Source organism: Oncorhynchus kisutch, linkage group LG6 (genome assembly GCF_002021735.2).
Source record: "Oncorhynchus kisutch isolate 150728-3 linkage group LG6, Okis_V2, whole genome shotgun sequence".
Lineage (NCBI taxonomy): Eukaryota > Metazoa > Chordata > Actinopteri > Salmoniformes > Salmonidae > Oncorhynchus > Oncorhynchus kisutch.
The window spans coordinates 56,356,834-56,376,384 of record NC_034179.2 but is presented as its reverse complement, the minus strand read 5'-3'; the positions used below and the strand labels follow the sequence as shown (position 1 = coordinate 56,376,384).

At 43.8% G+C, this 19,551-nt stretch overlaps 1 protein-coding gene across 1 annotated transcript in view; it reads left to right on the top strand.

Moving 5' to 3' along the window:
- Nucleotides 1-19,551, top strand: part of LOC116374414 (teneurin-2-like) — a 92,898-nt gene that overhangs the window by 43,753 nt on the left and 29,594 nt on the right. Inside the window, exon 2 of the mRNA XM_031826990.1 lies at nucleotides 13,008-13,290. Within this exon, the coding sequence (XP_031682850.1) occupies nucleotides 13,065-13,290 (226 nt within the window). The 5' untranslated portion in view covers nucleotides 13,008-13,064. The remainder of the gene's footprint in view (nucleotides 1-13,007; nucleotides 13,291-19,551) is intronic.

Below are 19,551 nucleotides of genomic sequence, written 5' to 3'. Positions count from 1 at the left end.
TTGACTACCCTGTCTAAGCCTTTCAATGATATCAATCTAAAACGTTTATCTTTTCTGTTAATGAAGACATGCAAGTCTCATGGTATGGTGGGGTATGCAAAATAGGTGAACTTTGACCACCTTTATCTCTTGAATATTTTGCATTCAGGTCCAAAAAGTCACCATCTGAGCACTTCAATAATGTATTGATATGTATGGGAGGTTTCTTTCAAATCAAAAGGGTTACTGTCAAAAAGAGATTGAATTCAAATGGCTTTACCCATTGGTACATTTTTTGCAGTCAAAGCTGGTGGGGATATAGTGTATCCAAACCCCTGCCAAGTCTGATCTGATGAATTATTACACAACCAACCAACACTCCCAGTAAGAAGTAGCACCAAATGATTTATGGTGACAATGTTCAGCTGCAGTTTCAAAGACAAAAGAGAAATTATTCTATTTCCATGCTCATGAGAGATAAAGACCCAATTTTCACATTGTGAAACATTCTCAACATAAATAGGGCAAATAATGAGATAGTGAAGGAGACATCATTCCACACACGCGTGGTGTGAATTGTATAGCGAGTGCCTCGACTAGTGTCTGCATTCTAATTCTATGGTACTTGGGAGAGGAGAGAGCATGCCACTCCAGCCATTTGTGAGAGCTGTCTCATGGGGAATCTAATGTGTTTGGAGAGGATCTCTATTATCTCCAGGGGGGTGGGAGGCTGAAGTGGCCTATGGAGCAGTGCTCTGAATGGGACTACCATCCTCTGTCGCTCCCCCTCTCAGCATTTCCTCGTACATCATTACAGGTGCTCCTTACAAAAGCCTCTCATCCATCCCTGAGTGGAAGCCAACCTGCACACTGAATGAAGATGGCCATTTTAATACATCAAAGCAATTTGGACCTAAATAGTTCCTCATCATCATCATATGGTACATGTAACTGGAATTGCTCTATACAGTAGTAGGTACTAGCGAGCGGTGGAAAACAACGTTTTAATAAGCAGTACATCATATTAATTAACATTTTTATTGGCTGAAAACAGCTGGGGAAAAAACTATTTCCCTCAGTCAAATCAAGTCAGTTTTATCTGGTGGTGCTTGTTTTGCATTTGAATGACCGTTTGACTGAGGTAGATATGGAAAATAAATAGGGAGGGCATAGTAATCATGGTGGTTCACCTAAATTCCCCCAGAGGCTGTGCTTAGGTCTGCCACAGCTGGACTGCTACCATCCCTCCAATCTGATGCTCTCTGAAGCTCTGAAGGTAAAAACAAATCTCTCAATCTCCATTTGTGGGAATGGCAGTGTGTTACACAAGAGTCTTTGCAAAAGGTCAGATACTAGAATTACTTGAGGTACACCTGAGCATCTGTGGAGGGATTAGAGATACCTTAGCCTAAAGTTTAGTACTGAGAAAAAAGCCTCGAATCATCCAGAGGAATTTATTGAAACACTGAAATGAAAATGACATGTAGTGAAAAGGTAATGTTTTATTTTATTGCCAGGTGGAGAAACCCACTCTCCCACTCAGTAATCAATCAGTGAAATGACATACATGTGTATTGAGTTGAAATAGCAGCTTTAGCTAAATTAAAAGCACTTTACCAGTCAGTCACTTACATGACTCATTAGGCTCCCACAAAGCTGCTCGCTGGTTCCCTAGTCAGTCAGTCAGCTATGTATGTATGTATGTATGTATGTATGTATGTATGTATGTATGTATGTATGTATGTATGTATGTATGTATGTATGTATGTATGTATGTATGTATGTATGTATGTATGTATGTATGTATGTATGTATGTATGTATGTATGTATGTATGTATGTATGTATGTATGTATGTATGTATGTATGTATGTATGTATGTATGTATGTATGTATGTATGTATGTGTGTGTGTATGTGTGTGTGTGTGTGTGTGTGTGTGTGTGTATATGTATGTATGTGCTGGCTGGCTACCTCTATTCTTCCAGAGGCTACCTCACCATTAGTCTGAGTGCCTGAAGGCACATCACAGCTCAGTTGATCCACAGATGCCCTCTACTTTTTCCCACTGGTCTCTCTATTTAGAGCTCTCCTCGCAATAACCTGTCTACATCCCTTTCCCCTCATGTAGCACACTTTCTCCTTCCTCTCATATTCTATCCATCTGTTTCCTATGTCTGGCAGGCTGCCCACCTCCACATCCTCTCCCTCCCAGTTGCACTTCCTGGCACATGCTCTCCTTTTGTCTACCTCCCCATTCCTCCTGTTCTCTACCTGTTGGACTAGCTCCTAACTCCTCCCACCCTCCAAGCAGCTTCAATTAAACCATCAGGAGCCACAGGTCTGACTCGCCGCTAGCATCACAGTTATGGTCACAAAGTCACACCACCACCCTTTCAAATCCCTTTGTTTTCAGGCAGATTAAGGCAGTGAGAGGTCTGCTCAATGTGGATTTGGGGATTAGTTTAAATGGAGTATGTGGATTGCTCCTGCCACGGTGAGCTCACAAGATTGTTTTTTCTCTTCTGGCAGTGACTGTGGCACATGCCTATTTGTGATGTTCCCTTTTTGAACTGTATCTGAAATGATTCTGTTGTTCACGTGTGTCACACCCTGACCATAGTTTGCTTTGTATGTTTCTATGTTTTGGTTGGTCAGGGTGTGATCTGAGTGGGCATTCTATGTTGGATGTCTTGTTTGTCTATTTCTATGTCTGGCCTGATATGGTTCTCAATCAGAGGCAGGTGTTAGTCATTGTCTCTGATTGGGAACCATATTTAGGTAGCCTGGGTTTCACTGTGTGTTTGTGGATGATTGTTCCTGTCTCTGTGTTTTGCACCAGATAGGACTGTTTTAGGTTTTTGCACGTTTGTTGTTTTGTTAGTTTATTCGTGTACAGTTTCTTTATTAAAGTACAATGAATAACAACCACGCTGCATTTTGGTCCGCCTCTACTTCACCTAAAGAAAACCGTTACAACGTGCCACTTTTTATGGAAGTGTGAATGTGTTCTCTTGCTTCTTTTTCTCTCTCTCTCTCTGTAACTTTGTCTTACAAACAAAACACACATATAGTCACACAAACATTATGTTTTAAAAGGATTAATGAGTCAATTAGCACTCCTTATCCATATTAATGAACTGTTTAAGCCCTTATGTTGTTGAAATGAATAATTATGTGCTGGTATGATGTGCAGATATGTTTTTGTAATTGACAGTACACCTGTTTGAGGATCAGATGATGCAGTTTGCTACTGTATAGTTGTGGTAAAAAGGGCTCAAGTAAGTTGTGCAGGTTGAACGCATAGCTCTTTAATGAGAGTCTTTATTTAGTGCTTTCCATCTTGATAATTGCTACAGTACCTGTACTGCACGTACACCTACCTTTTGATGTTTTTGTTTGGATCTAACTACTACTCCTTAATGCTGTTTCATCACTCCATCCACGTCTATCTCTCTACCCTGAGGCTCCACCTCTAGTCTCTCCTGGCTCTCGATCTGATTATTGACAGTCCAGCATGGATCCTATCATCCTACCAAACACAATCCCATCCCTTCTTACCCATATAAAAATATATAGATTTTACTATGGTCTAAATACTGAAGTCTGCAACAACACTACTGTAGTATACAGTGCATTCGGGAAAGTATTCAGAACCCTTGACTTTTTCAAAATGTTGTTACATTACAGACTTATTCTTATTTTTTTTAAATAATCCTCATCAATCTACACACAATACCCCATAATGGCAAAGCGAAAACAGGTTTTTAGAAATGTTTGCAATTTTTTTTTTTTTAAATAAACGCCTTATTTACATATTATTTACACCTTATTTACAAATGCGTGACTAGGGGTTTTTCTAGGTTTTATTTTCTATGTTGGAGGGAGTATGGTTCCCAATTGGAGGCAGCTGATGATCGTTGCCTCTAATTGGGATCATACTTACTGTGTCCCTTTTCCCACCTGCGTTGTGGGATATTGTTTTATTTAGTGCCTATGTGCACGTTTGTTAATTCTTTGTTGTTTTGAAGTTTTACTGTAATAAATGTGGAACTCTACTCACGCCTTGGTCCACTCATTCTTACGACGAACGTGACAACAGCTGTCTGCCCTGCCAAACTGAGCAATCGGGGAAGAAGGGCCTTGGTCAGGGAGGTGACCAAGAACCCGATGGTCACTCTGACAGAGCTCCTCTATGGAGATGGGATAACCTTCCAGAAGGACAACCATCTCTGCAGCACTCCACCAATCAGGCCTTTATGGTAGAGTGGCCAGACAGAAGCCATTCCTCAGTATAAGGCACATGACAGCCCACTTGGAGTTTGCCAAAAAACCCAAAGGACTCTCAAGATTCTCTGGTCTGATGAAACCAAGATTGAACTCTTTGGCCTGAATGCCAAGCATCACATCTGGAGGAAACCTGGCACCATCCCTAGGGTGAAGCATGGTGGTGGCAGCATCGTGCTGTGGGGATGTTTTTCAGTGGCAGGGACTGGGAGACTAGTCAGAAATCTCCACTAGGGGGCGAATAACACCATGGAACACAATGAAAATACATCTTAACCACTATTTTATTCCAATCTGTTACTTTCCAACAGGATGGCAGCACACTCCCCGCCTGGTATAATGAAATTGTGCCACTATAAAATAAAACATTTATCAAGAAACAAATAATGTCCTTCTTTCTATTTTTATCTTTTGTCTCTAGGATGCTTCAGAAAGAAGAACAACAATCTCTGAGATTGGTCTCAGAAACACCTTAGCAGCTCCTTGCTTGACAATTTGACTGACAAACCTTTTTGTCAGTACTGGGAAAGGTTTTGACCACAAGCCCGACTGGCCAGACATTTCTGTGCACCTGACTGGCTTTCAATAAGACAATCTCCTACTTTTACATTTGCCTTTTCTGCTGTCCATTTTCTTCATCTCTGCAGCGTTGTCAGGTACTCCTGTCTCCACCTTTCCCAAAAGGTGTCAGCGAGACACTGGACTTGCTTCCACTGTTTTCCATGAAGGTCGTTCATGCTGAAGTATCCAGAAGCGGCTGAGGAAGTGTTTTTTTGTGTCAGTAACATTGAGGGTGTGAGAATGGCAGGCATGTCAGGGTCGGTTGACACTGTCACTAGGGGTCTCGCATTGATTATTGCCATAACGTCAGACATAAGAGTGCTCAAGACCTCATGTGTGAGACGAGTGGAGCCCGTCTGAAACAGCATAGCATCAAGGATATGTCTGACAACCCCATTGAGTCTCTCCCAAGAACCACCCATATGAGACGAGTGTGGAGGATTAAATAATATCCAAGTACATCCCTTATCTGAGAGGTATTTTGACAGTTCTGAGTCATTTGTGTCGATACCCAGTTCCCTGCAGGCACCTATAAAGTTTTACCTCGACCAGAGCGTAGCACTCTTGCTGGACCACGGATAGCGAAAAAATGCCTCAGCACGTTGATGAAGCTGGATGTTGACATGGATTCGATGAGCTCAATATGGACTGCTCTAGTAGACATTACATGTAAAGAGCACTGCCCAGCACTTGGAATCTGCACTACTACCTCTAGTGCGACAAGTTATGACATTCCATGGTCCAAACACATCAAAGCCAACGCTGGTGAATGGTGGTTCAGATGTGAGTCTGTCTGCAGGTAAGTCAGCCATCTTTTGGTCGACTAACCTTCCTCTAACCTTGCGGCAGGTGACACACTTGTCAATGATACCAGGGACCAGACGTTTGCTCCCAATAATCAAAGAAGCCTGCGGCTCGTATAGCTCAATCTGAAATATTACGGCCCTGGTGAGCCACTTGCTCGTGATAATGTCTTACCAGCAGAGTGGCGACATGATGTGTCCGTGGGTGTCACGTTCTGACCTTAGTTCTTTTGTTATGTCTTTGTTTTAGGGCATGAGTTGGGTGGGAAGTCTATGTTGTTTTTTCTATGATTTGGTATTTCTGTGTTTGGCCTAGTATGGTTCTCAATCAGAGGCAGCTGTCAATCGTTGTCCCTGATTGAGAACCATACTTAGGCAGCCTGTTTTCACCCTTGAGTTGTGGGTGATTATACTTTCTGTTTAGTGTGGTTTGCACCTGACGGAGCTGTTTCGGTTGTGCTTTTTGTTTCTTTGTTTGATGTTGGTCAGTTTAAATAAATAACATGAACAAGTACCACGCTGCGCTTTGGTCCTCACCTTCTTCCACCGACGACTGTTACAGTGGGATGATGAGAGGATGTTTTTCGTCTTGTGACATGTGGGCAGAGGATAAGCAGCCTCCCACCCTCAGCAACCCATCCTCCCCAATCACTGGGTTCAGCTTTTTGAGTGTACTTTGTTTTGCGAACTCTTTTCCTTTTTCAAGTCATTTGAATTCCTCTCTGAAGGCTTCATGTTGCACACAGTGAATGATTGCTGTTTTGGCTTGTGACAACTCACTTGTACCGCATGGTTTATTACAGTCATGCCAGCCTCTGCAGCTGGTGATGTCTGCACCTTCATGGAAGGATCTGGCAACATGAATGAGTCGTGCTGTGGCTCAATTGAGAGCTTTCCAGCTTGAGAACCTCTCAAAGCGATGAGAGCCGAGTTGAGCTCCAGAAACCTTAGTGGTGAAGACAGTGACGTCTGGTCGAATCTCTGCATCTGCATGAGGCTCTACGAGGTCAAAACTTATGTTCTCAGGCTCGCTTGAGTTTGTTTGGGTCAGGAAAGGTGGACCTCAGAACCAACTGGTGTGCTTTAAGAGTGCAGCAAGTATTGGCCTGGTTGCATGGTCTGCTGGATTGCTGTCAGTGTTTACATAACACCACTGATCTGGATGGGGTAGACTTCCTGATGCGAGTTACGCTATTGGAAACATACATATAGAATCTTTTGGTGACATTGTGGATGTAACCGAGAACTATCTTACTGTCTGCGTAGAACTTGGCTGCATTTACATCAATGTCCATTGATGATCAGTTCATACATCTCAACAGCTAGCACAGCCGCACACAGTTCTAGGCGTGGGATAGTGTGGGCCGGACGAGGGGCCAATTTTGATTTTCCCCATGACAAATCCATTTGTCATGACCTTCCGAGTCAATAACTCTCAGGTAGGCTACCGCTCCTATGGCTACTGTAGAGGCATCCGAGAAGATGTGTAGCTCTCTTCTTTGAGTGGTAGACAAGGAAACTGGGATGTAGGTCCGCTGAATATATAGATGTTCCAACTCCATCAAAGATTCCTTCCACATTTTCCATTCCTCTTATTTTTCTGTGGAAACGGGGGCATCCCACTCACTCTGATCACAAGAGAGTTCTCTGATTTAAGGCTTTACCTTCCATTGTTATTGGAGCCACGAACCCAAGGGGGTCATAAAGACTATTCACTGTGGACAGGATGCCTCTCCGCATAAACGGCTTCTCATTGTGGGACACCTGGAATGAGAAGTTGTCTGTTTCCAGGTTCCAGGAAAGTCCCAGACTCCGTTGAAAGGGGAGAGGATCCACTCCTAGGTCCAGATCTTTTAAGTATTTTGCACGGTCCATGGGGAAGGCTTCCATAACTGTTTTGCTATTGGATACAATCTTGTGTAGTTTCATGTTGCACTCCGATAACATTGCTTGTGTTTTTCTTAGAATGTTGATAGCTTCTTCTGTAGTAGCTACTGATGTCAGACCATCATCGACGTAGAAGTTCCTCACTACATATTGCTTGGGTTCTGACCCGTGTTCCTTCTCACCCTGTAGAGCTGCTCGTATCATGCAGTAGATGGCTACGGCTGGTGAGGGGCTGTTCCCAAATATATGGACTTTCATCCTGTACTCAGTTATGTTTCTATCTGGATTGTTGTCTTCATCCCAGAGAAACCTTCAGTAATCTCTGTGATCCTCACGTACACCAAAACAGTAAAAAATGTGTTGCACATCTGCCGTTAGCACAATGCAATCCTAGAGTAAACGCATTAGGACACCCTCAGGAGTGTGTTGTTGAAGTCTGGACCACTGAGCAGAACATCGTTAAGTGACACACCTTGACACTTAGCGCTGGAGTCAAATGCTACTCTTATTTGTTCAGGCTTTTGTGGATGGTAAACACCAAATATGGGCAGATACCAGTGTTCTTTGTCTCCCTCTAGTGGCGAAGGTTCGGCTTGGTCGTTATCCAGCATCTTCTGCATGAAGTCAATAAAATGACGCTTCATGTCAGGCTTTTTGTCTAAAGTCCTGCGAAGTGATGTGAGACGGTTCATGGCCTGCTCGCTGTTATTAGGAAGGCTATGTCTAGTGGGGCGAAAGGGTAGTGGAGCCACCCAGTTGTTTCCATCATCCTGGAAAACCTGTTTGTCCATAATGTCCAAGAAGACTTGGTCCTCCACTGATGGTACTGGTTTATCATCGTCTTGTGTTTTGTCGAACACGGAACATCCCAGGTTGTCTGTGTTCACAGTTTTGCTTGAATCTCTCAGGTGCACTGTAGAGGGAGAGATGTGTTTCTGAGCTACGCTGTTGTAGTTCTCTTTTACCTGGATGATGTCAGGGCAAGGGCTCAGATAGGATGTGCGGCCATTATGAAGTATGTTTGTCCTGAACACGTTAACATTGGCTGGTCAGTGAGACGTTCCCAGACAGACCTCACCCACGATGACCCACCCGAGGTCGAGTCACTGTGCATAAGGAGTGTCGTGGGGCCCATTTATTTTCTCTCGTACCTTGTGTACCCTTAAGATGTCTCGTCCTAAGAGCAGGAGGATGGGATCATCTGGGTCCACTGCTGGAATTTTGTCCGCCACTGGTTGAAGATGGGTATGATGATACGCAATGTCGGGGGAGGGAATCTCCATCCTATCGTCTGGCATCATGTCACACTCTATCAGAGTAGGGAGAGTGAGCTGCATGTGTCCATCTATAGACTCCACCATGAAGTTGACGGCTCTCCTGCCTGAAGTCTCTGTTACCCCAGAACAGGTCTTCATGGTGTATGGAGCAGAGCTGTCATTGATGTTGAAGAGATTGAAAAACTCTGTCGTGGCCAGAGATTTGTTGCTCTGTTCATCAAGCACTACATACATTTTGACAGCTTTCTCTCTTTTCCCAGCTGGATAAGCTTTGACTAGGCATATTTTTTAACATGATCTTGGATTGACTGCCTCACCACAGATCTCCGTACACTTTGAGGTGACAGAAGAGCATCGTCACCTTGCTCCCCGCCATGCTCTTTCTCTGCTGTAGCGGTGTCTGTATTTGAAGGGGCTGGGCCTGGATGCAGAGCAGCAAGATGTCTGTCGCTCTCGCACTCAGGGCACTTGATTGACACCTTACAGTCTTTAGCTCTGTGCTGAGTTGACCCACAACATCGGAAACAAATGCCATTCTCTTTGAGATATGATTTGTGCTCATCTAGAGTTTTTTATCTAAACCCACGACACGTTTTAAGAGGATGAGGCTTGTTATGTATTGGGCAGTGATGGTCAGGTCTTTCAAACCTTGTCTTGCTGGGTTTGGTTTGGTGGTCTGAGGGCTCAGATGGCACATCTGTTTTGTATACAGTCACAGGTGCCTTGATGCTGTACCTGGCAGGTTTCGCACTTTTCATAGACACCTGGTTAGTTGAGGTGTAGAGGGTGAAACTGGGGTCATTTCTAGTTTTCTCCTGGTTCTTGATGAATCTCGAGAAGAACGAGAACGGTGGGAATGCTACCCGATAGTCCTCCTTATATTTGTATCCCTGTGCTGTCTATTTTTCTTGTAAACTGAATGGAAGTTTCTCTACTGTAGGGTTTACCCCCTGAGATATGTCCAAATAAGCGAGGTACCCTTCTACTTTAGCACACTCCAGTTCGAGAAGAATGTCACCTAGTTCTCTTAGTTTGTGATTGTCTGTGTTTGTGTACCATAGCACTCTTCTAGTCGTTGCCAGACCATGTTAAGCCCTGTTGTTGCGTTGAAAATAAGGATAGATCTAATTCTCTTTGCTTGCTCAGACGACTCTGCCCCCAGCCACGTCGCATTGAGAAAGGATGCTTTCCATGCCCAATAATGTTCAGGGCGATCATCAAACTTCAGGAGTCCGGAACTCACCATCTCACGGCGTAGGAGGTACTTGATGAGGTCTGGTGCCACTTGTGACTCAGGGAAGTTTTGTGTGTGTGACTGGAAGTGGGCTTGTTTTCCATTTCCACCATGCTGATGTTCCTTTCTTTTGAACGGAGAGTCTCTGCTCATGCTCTGTTGTTTGCTACTTTTTGGATTATGGCATGTAGCTAGGTCAACACTAAGCTCTTGTTTCTCTACTTCAAATGGAAATTGAGCAAAGTAGGGCCTAGCAGGTTGTTGCACATACTCACAAGTATGTTGGACTGGACTTAAGGGCTGTGTCCCTGTGTCTAGTTCTTTGCGAAGCTCTCTGCGTTCTGATTCTTCAAGGGCTGCAGCTTCAGCCAACGCAGCAGCAGCTGTTCGCTCAAATTGGAAAACATATAAACTTGCATCGAGGGCAGCTTTTTTGCTTCATCACAGAAGCTTCCTTCTCAGCATAGGAGACTTGAGCGCGTGCTGCGTCCGCCTTGGCACGTGCTTTGATGGCTGCAGAACTCGCTGCTGAGGATCTGTTTGACTGTTTTGATGACCTTGATCTTGTAGACTGAGACTTGGTCCCAATGTGCTGAAGAGGCTCTTCCATCTTTCTGTGTTGAACACCTGGCTCTGGTTGTTGTACGGTAGACTGCTGGTCTTCCCTAGGATCAGAGGCTTTGTTGGCTGATGAACGTAGAAACATATCCACCATGTGCGGTTATTCCTGTGCTTGAGCCCGGCGTGATGAAGTTTTTTTACTATTCTGCCCTTGAATTGTTACTCATATGGTAATTGGCTAACTCCTTTAATTACTCTAATAATGTACAACCATCTCTGTAGAATAACAAAGCATATTACACTAGAAACAGTAACAAAACTACTGTATAGTATATTTTACAATTCGTTTGCATGAAGCACGAGCAAAGTAATACAGCTAACGACATACATGAAAGGCATTGTAATTTGTGAGGAAATGCAACCAACCAACATTGATATATGTAAGCAACTCTATCAATAATAAGATTATCATCACTAGCTAAAGGCTTGAATCGAACTTACAAGCAAATATTTTCCGAGGCTGAAGCGTGACAAGAGATAACTACACTGAAAGGCCGGCACCGCAGCGTTGTTTTTAGCTGCTATGCGTGCAGAACGAATTCTCTACTTCCTGTTTGTGTACAGTCTTTCTAAGTACCGGAAAGCTCCACTAGGGGGCGAATAACACCACGGAACACAATGAAAATACATCTTAACCATTGTAATAAAATAATCTGTTACCTTCTAACAGGATGGCAGCACAACTATAGTACCCTCAAACTCAACTTTGGAGCTCGAAGCCAGTTCCACTGCTTTCTTTCATTGTTCCCCTATAATAAAAAAAAGTGAGGTGTTTTTTCAGACATTACTTCAGTATTTACAATTGTATTCTACAACATTCTATAGTAAGTAAAACACATGATCGGGGGATACTACAGTGTGTAGTTTAGTATTACGCAGTAAACTACAGTTTACTACACAATTAGGACACACTCTCCCACTATAGTAAGTGCTGTAGTATTCTATGGTAAACGGTAGCATTTTTTCAAGTGGGTAACCAGTGACCACAAGCAAGGTTGGCCGGGGCCATAGTAGATTAGAGAGATCTACATAAGAGACACTGTCCTGTATGTGTCATCATGACTCACTTCTTGTCTATTGTTGAGTGGGTTAATATTGTCAGTCCAGATGAGTGTCAGCGTTTACCACTTACCATGATGAGGCCTTTTGTGTGTGTAAGTACTGCTGGTAATCAATGCCCAGAGTGGAGATTCCTCTTGATATGTAAACACTTCAAATAAAACCTTATTAAAAGTATTGATCTGCCCTCAGCTACATGCCCAGTCAGTGGAATTAAAAGTAAATGTTTAAAAGCTTCATATGCAAGCTATTATCAATCGATTTTTCCTTTGTTTCCTGTAAACATTTTGAAACTACAAAATAGTATACGAGAGAAGCAAAGTGTTCTTTCATATACTGCTTATCGGTTGTTGAAGTAACAAGGACAAGTGTAACAAGAATCTTTCCACTTTTTATGCCTATGAGGTTATGCCTGTGAGCTTCAAATAGTAGTCATTGTTGTACTATTCTTTTGTGCAGTTCATCTGAACCTGTTGCTGTGTGAACATTGTTAAGATGGATAGCAAAAGTGTTAGTTTTGTTCTAATCAGAGGTCTACTATTCAAAGGGAGATGCATTATACTACCTGCTCTTTGCCGCCATAGTTTCCTGCTTCTCAGCTGCTGGTGGTGGGGTGGTGGTGGTTGTTGTGAGGCCTTGGCTGGGCCTGGCTGGTGTAGCACAGCCTCAGCTTCACAGACAGATGCAGAGTGGGCTGGTGTCACTGAGCGTCTGGACAGAGGCCTCCTCCCTCCAGCAGAGCCTGCTGGCTATGATTCACTGGGGGAGTCAGAACAGAACTAACTCAATAATGAGCCTGAGACACAGTGAAGCTCCCCAGTCCTCATCCCACCTGCAGAGACTGCCTGCTCACTGTGTGCGTGGGAGAGTGTGTCCTGACTGTGTTTTGACAGTGTAGTCAGTGTTGATTGTGTTGATGAGTGTATCTCTTTAACCCCAGCAGGAGTTTTGGAATGGGACAACTCCACCAATCCCCATGGGGCTCCCATTCTGTGTTGACTTGATGTCTCCAAAATAGATTTTCACTGTTAAATACTTGTTTGGTATATTTCTTTCCATTTCTTTGGAAAGAGCATGACTCTCACAGGCAGTGTAAGGGACTGCATGTCACTGATAGATACTAAAGATAGGTAAGGTACTTAAGACAACACTGTGTGGTGGCCCAATATTTGAACAAGCATAGTTTGCAGTCCAGTTCAGCGTGCTCTTAGTATTCTAGGAAGTGAACGTGTTACTTTGATGTGCCAGTTTTCATGCATGCTCTGCTCTCTCTCTCTCTCCCTCGCTGTCACCCCTAACAGGTGAGCGCGTCAACCTAAGCCAATCCCCTCAGAGCATCTACGCCGGTCGCCGTGAAGATGGACACAAAGGAGCGGCGGCACTGCTCCCTGACCCGGGGCCGCTGCAGGAAGGACTTCCACCATGCTATGGCGTCCCGGGAGCCCGAGGAGTGCCGCGTGGCCACCCAGAAGTCCTACAGCTCCAGCGAGACGCTCAAGGCCTACGACCCCGACACGCGCCTGCGCTACGGGGGCTGTGTTGCAGAGCTGGTGCATCACGAACATGAGGAGTACGTCCGTCAAGGTGAGCTCTACATTCCTGTGTCGGTCTCTGTCTCCACTGACCAGGGATTTATTTCAGTACATTCTCTTCCGTTTTCACAAGATTTCATTTTAGTCCGGTCCGCAGCTTCTTGATAATGTTGTACTAAAGGGAAACTCCCACGGTCTCTGTCATGATGTGGGTCTAGTATTGGGCGGGATCCAGATTTCCATCCCTACATACTAGAGCTGGGCAAAATGGACAACAATCCATATCACAATAAATTGCCTGAATTAATGTGACCACGATAAATAGAACGATAAGTTTATAACATTAATGCGCACCACAGTTTTTCTTATTATTCTGTAAACTACGAGTACTAATTTGATGGTTGTATCCATTATTTGTCCTATTAACAATCACCCATATTTGCAAACTAGTATAGGATATCAGTAAAATGCTTGCAATAAGTGATCGGTGTGGTCAGTGTCGATCATTTTTGGTTTATCATACTTCTTACCATTCCTATACCATACCAGGGTATACACTATTACCGGCAGTGCACACAAGAGGTGCTATTTCTTTCCAAACATTTTTACCCCTACTCACCAAACAGATGTTGTGGCTGTAATTCATTACTATTACCATATTATATGCTTAATGATTCTGATGAAAATACCCTCTTTGTCTTTATCAAACTAACGTTTTTGCATATTTTCAGTGTGGAACCTACGTTTAGGGGGGTTATAGCCGAGGCTAACCAATTCTAAATGGCACTAGCAGTTCGCAAAGCAGCTTAAGCAGAAATAGACAGGATGCAATTATTCCAAAACTGCAGCTCATTGTTGGAACACATATTTTCCTACTTCAATCAACAAGTCCATTTTACGTTTGTGATAAAACTGTCATCACTTGGCAAGGAATATAGCTTGTGTATCCCATCACTTAGATATGTTTTTCTAGGAATTTATTTATGCAGGCCTAACGGGAGCTTGTGTGTGCACTCAGCATGCGTGTGTGGAGGGAGCGGTCGGAACGCAATTGATTGAATGAGACACGGAGGGGAAAGGAAATTTAGGGTGAAGAACGGTGTGACGCTTGGCTTGGGGTCTTTTTTTGTTGTGCCCCACAAGTGCACATGTACAAATTGAACACTAGAGTCAAAGCAAATTAACGTTGTCTTCAAGACACATTTTCACTTGCCTGTTCGGGCAGCCACAAAGCATATCCCACCAAATAGTTTTACAGTATTTCAGCCCAAAAATATTTCAAAATGGGGCAGTGCTATCTAGATGTATGTTAATTTCCATTTGCATGCCTGGCTCTTTGAGGTATGGGAATGGGGGGGGGGGGGGAGCACTGAGTTTATCACTGATATAATTGGTGCGGGCTTGCTCTCTGATTTTCTTACTCGCCCAGCATTGACGGAAGTGGCTTGTGGTAGAGAAATTAACATTACATTCTCTGGCAACAGCTTTGGTGGAAATTCCTGCAGTCAGCATGCCAATTGCACGCTCCCTCAAAATATGAGACATCTGTGGCATTGTGTTGTGTGACAAAACTGCACATTTCACGGTACCCTTCCTGCAGGCTAATCCTGACATGACCCTCCAGCATGACAATGCCACCAGCCATACTGCTCGTTCTGTGCATAATTTCCTGCAAGACAGGGATGTCAGTGTTCTGCCATGGCCAGTGAAGAACTTGCAGGTGCCTTGGTGGAAGAGTGAGGTAACATCTCGCAGCAAGAAATGGCAAATCTGGTGCAGTCCATGAGGAGGAGATGCACTGCAGTACTTAATGCAGCTGGTGGCCACACCAGATACTGACTGTTACTTTTGATTTTGACCCCCCTTTGTTCAGGGACACATTATTTCATTTATGTTAGTCACATGTCTGTGGAACTTGTTCAGTTGATGTCTCAGTTGTTGAATCTTGTTATGCTCATACAAATATTTACACATGTTAAGTCTGCTGAAAATAAACGCAGTTGACAGTGAGAGGACATTTCTTTTTTTGCTGAGTTTATATATTTAAATATATTTTTATTTATATATATATCAAGCTTTGACATCCATTCGAGTACCCATGTCCATCCCTACCCCAAACCAATACAGTTTTTTGGGACCGTCTGTATTTCAAAATACCCTGGTATACAGTATACCACCCAAGCCTATGCGTCTCTCTTTTCAATCACTTGCGCGTCATGCTCTCCAAACCCCAGACTCACCTGGTCATCTGTGGCACTGTAGGATTTCACACTACACAAGGATGTTGTTTTCTATGGAAGAGATTAAGGGGAGTTTCTGGTTATTTTCAGTAAAAAAAATGCCAGTCCAAACTCACTTTCCTGGTCCACAGAGTGTGGATTATTCATTCTTCCTTCACGGGGTTGGACAAGCAATGACCCTTAACTTTCTCTCTCTCGGAATATTCAGTAGCTAACTGCGCCCTTTCTAATTCAATTTCACAGGATACTAAACCCATGTGAAAACAATTGCAAAAAAGCTTTTAACATTCCTGTCAGTTTGTCAATTAAAAGCTGGGTGACAGATGTGCTGCTTAGATTGGATCCAGACTAAAGCCCATCAATATTAATTTGAGGATGAAACCGTGATGAGTGACAGGTTGGGCCTGCTCCTACATTGTATTTTGTCTACAAAACGTTATTATATGCACAATGCTGTAGCTCTCACGTTGATTAATTTGATCAAACACATCTCTGTTGGGCTCATGAAAACACACAGTCAGATGGTGGCCAGGCCTATTAGTGTCTGGGAGGAGAGATAAGCTACATCATACACAGGCTGGGCTGCTCCTGGCCCGGACACTCAGCGGGGAGGAATAGAATGGAATGCTGCTGGCTCCCTGCACCGACAATGTTTACATCTAGAAAGTCATTGAAACATAGCAGAGACAAACCCTGTTGGTCAAAATCTATCACTCTTTCTCCTCTCTTCCCTAGCGAATCATGGGAATTCATTTCTAAACCTTGCTTAAAATGAACAAAACGTTTGAATATCGTTCTACTTTATTCAAATGGGTAACAAAAGTAATTCCCCAAACAAAGATAATCAGTTGCATAGCGGTGTCCCAACACTTGTCTGTAATCGTTCAGTATTGTTTGTGGAAATAATCAATTGCATACAGTATATGCCATTTAGCAGACGCTTTTATCCAAAGCGACTAAGTCATGCGTGCACACATTTTACATATGGTGGTCCGGAGAATCGAACCGACTATCCTGTGGTTTTCAGCCGTCTCTTGACAGACAGACAGACACCGTGGCATACACAGTGCTTCCTTTAGATGTATTTTATTATAATGTAAGTAGCACTAATTCAAGTCCAAGCAGAAGGCAGACACTTCCAGATGTTACATAGAAGTTCTATCTCACTTTGTTATTCATCTTTAACATGAAAGATGTAGTTAACCTAGGTCATACAATGGTAGGTATGCTACTGCCTTACACTGTACAGTAATTCAATGGGTGCAGGTTTTATTATGACATTTTAATTTGACGTTTTCTTTTTGTAGATATGGTGACCCATTCTATGCGGTTGCCTGTGGTTCTCAATAAGTGATTGCTGTGGAATTAACTGCTAAAGGCCTCACACAGAACTGCATTACTCTCTCTATAGCATGGTTCCGTGTTCCCTGGGAGATGAGCTCAGGTAGAGATCAAAGGAAGAACAAAGACAGGTGTCATGCAGGAAGGAGTCTCTGGGTTGAATATGCAGCTCTGGAGAAACCTACTGAGGATACTAAACAGTCTGCCTACCTCACCCAGAGCCATAGCTCACCTTGACCTCACCTCACTCTCACTCAAACATCACACAAGCACTTTCCTCCATGGATACACTGTACCATGGAGAGCAGGTGCCACCTGATGAATATGAGAATTGAGGGCAAGAGAGAGCGGAGACAGAAAATAGACAGAATGCACCAGAACTTTAACACAACTGCTTGACAGACTTCGTGAAGTTTCTGCTGCCATCTGAACCAATTTCTTGCAAAAAGGCCTCTTAGGGACACATGCTCGTTCTCACCCTCCACCCTCTGTTCCCTCTATTCACCTATTCCCTGGCAGGTGATGTATCATTTAGTCACCAAGATAAATGAGGACATAAAACTGTCCGCGTCTACAGCTTGAACACTGCAGTCAGGGTTCAGATGTGTGTGTGTGTGTGTGTGTGTGTGTGGGCCTGCGTCAGTCACAGCCATATGGTTGGGGATATCAGGTAGAGCAGGAGAGGCTCATAATGACCCTGGGCTGATGAGAATGCACGCCGTCTCAGCCGCGGAGAGCCGAGCCAATCTCTCCATCAAGAGCAGTTTGGCTCCATGCAACATCTGGTGTCATGCACTTCTGCTCCCCGGTTCAACCATTACCAAACACGGCTCAACCATTACCAAGCACGGCTCAACCATTACCAAGCACGGCTCAACCATTACCAAACACGGCTCAACCATTACCAAAAACGAATCTACCCAAAAACACGGCAATGTCGTTTGTTCTCATTTGCCCGCATTGTTTGTTCTGGGTCTTTATCTTTGTGCGTGCATGTGCCCTTCATGTTCCAACGGAATCCTGAACATAATACAGACATTTCACAATAAAGCCTTTATGTTGATAGCCATAAATACAGGCCTAAATAAACATAACTTTTGTTATGGTAGAGTGCAATTCTGAGGGATGTAGACAACAAAATATAATCTTGATACAGAAATAGAGCTGGGACAGACTTGAGAGAGAACCGGCGGAAGATACAGCCATTACCATTGTGTGAATCCATAGTGACGCTTGTGACCACTTGTTAGACGAGTTGTCATAAACAGAGATGATAGATCATTTTCATTGTCGAGGGGAGCATTTGTCCTTTGGTTTAAGGAGCTGTGTGTGCGAGCTGCACAGACTAAGATTGGGATGTAATATTGATGGGTTTGTGGCTGCTGATGCGCTGTCTTTGTCTGGGAGAGACTACTGGAATATGAATGAGCCTTTAGGGGGAGGAGGATGGGGTCTGGGGCCAAACAACATGAGTGTGAGGAGATGGCGAGCGGTGTGGCGCGCCAGGACAGGTTTCCCAGAATATCAGATCATGGCCATGCCACTGTGATCTAAAGAAACAGCGGAGTGCAGGAGACATACAGGGCTGTCTATTTGTTCCTGTCTTTCAGTGGGTGTCTCTCCATCTGTATATCCACCTCAAAGGCTGTTTTGTGCGCATTGTGTAGGTGCAGTAGGCCTAGAATAGGTGGACATAATGAGATTGGCTGCCCACTGATTAATTTCAATGCTCATAGTAATAGGAGCATGCCGCAATAGCAGGGGATTGGATGGTGAGATGACATTTGTAGGTCAGTGCATGCGAGGGCACCGTTTGGTTTTACTACTGTAGCCCTCGGAGGCTGTGTGGTGCTAGTTTGTTAATTCAATTAGTTCCGTCACAACATACTCTCAGCTCTAGTGCACAGATCGTGATCTTTCTCTCTACATAGAGCACCAGCTGCATAAGTCACCTCAATAATCAACATTTATTCCGTCCTATCTGCTATTTAATATATTTTTTTTTTATTCAATACAAATGTGAGAAAGCAACTACTTTTCTGAAACTATTGGATTGGCTGGCTTCAACTAATGGCAGGGCTGTATCTGGCAGGACTGTATTTTTTATTTTTTTATGTAACCTTTATTTAACTAGGCAAGTGTCACGTTCTGACCTTAGTTCCTTTGTTTTGTCTTTGTATTCGTATGGTCAGGGTGTGAGTTGGGGTGTGTTGTCTATGTTCTTTTTTCTATAATTTGGGATTTCTGTGTTTGGCCTGGTATGGTTCTCAATCAGAGGCAGCTGTCAATCGTTGTCCCTGATTGAGAACCATACTTAGGTAGCCTGGTTTCATCTTTGAGTTGTGGGTGATTGTTTCCTGTTGTAATGTTTGTTTCACATTTCAGGACTGTTTCGGTTTTCGTTTGTATTATTCACTTTGTTATTTTGTATTCTTTGGTGTTCAGTTTAATAAACTGAAATGGACACTTACGACGCTGCACGTCACAGAATCACCCACCACCAAAGGACCAAGCAGCATGGTAACGGGCAGCAGCAGCGATCTCAGGACTCCTGGACATGGGAGAAGATCCTGGACGGCAAAGGACCCTGGGCACAGGCTGGGGAATATCGCCGCCCCAAGGCAGAGCTAGAGGCAGCGAAAGCTGAGAGGCGGCGGTATGAGGAGGCAGCACGGCAGCGCGGCTGGAAGCCCGAGAGACAGCCCCAAAAATGTATTGGGGGGGCAGACGGG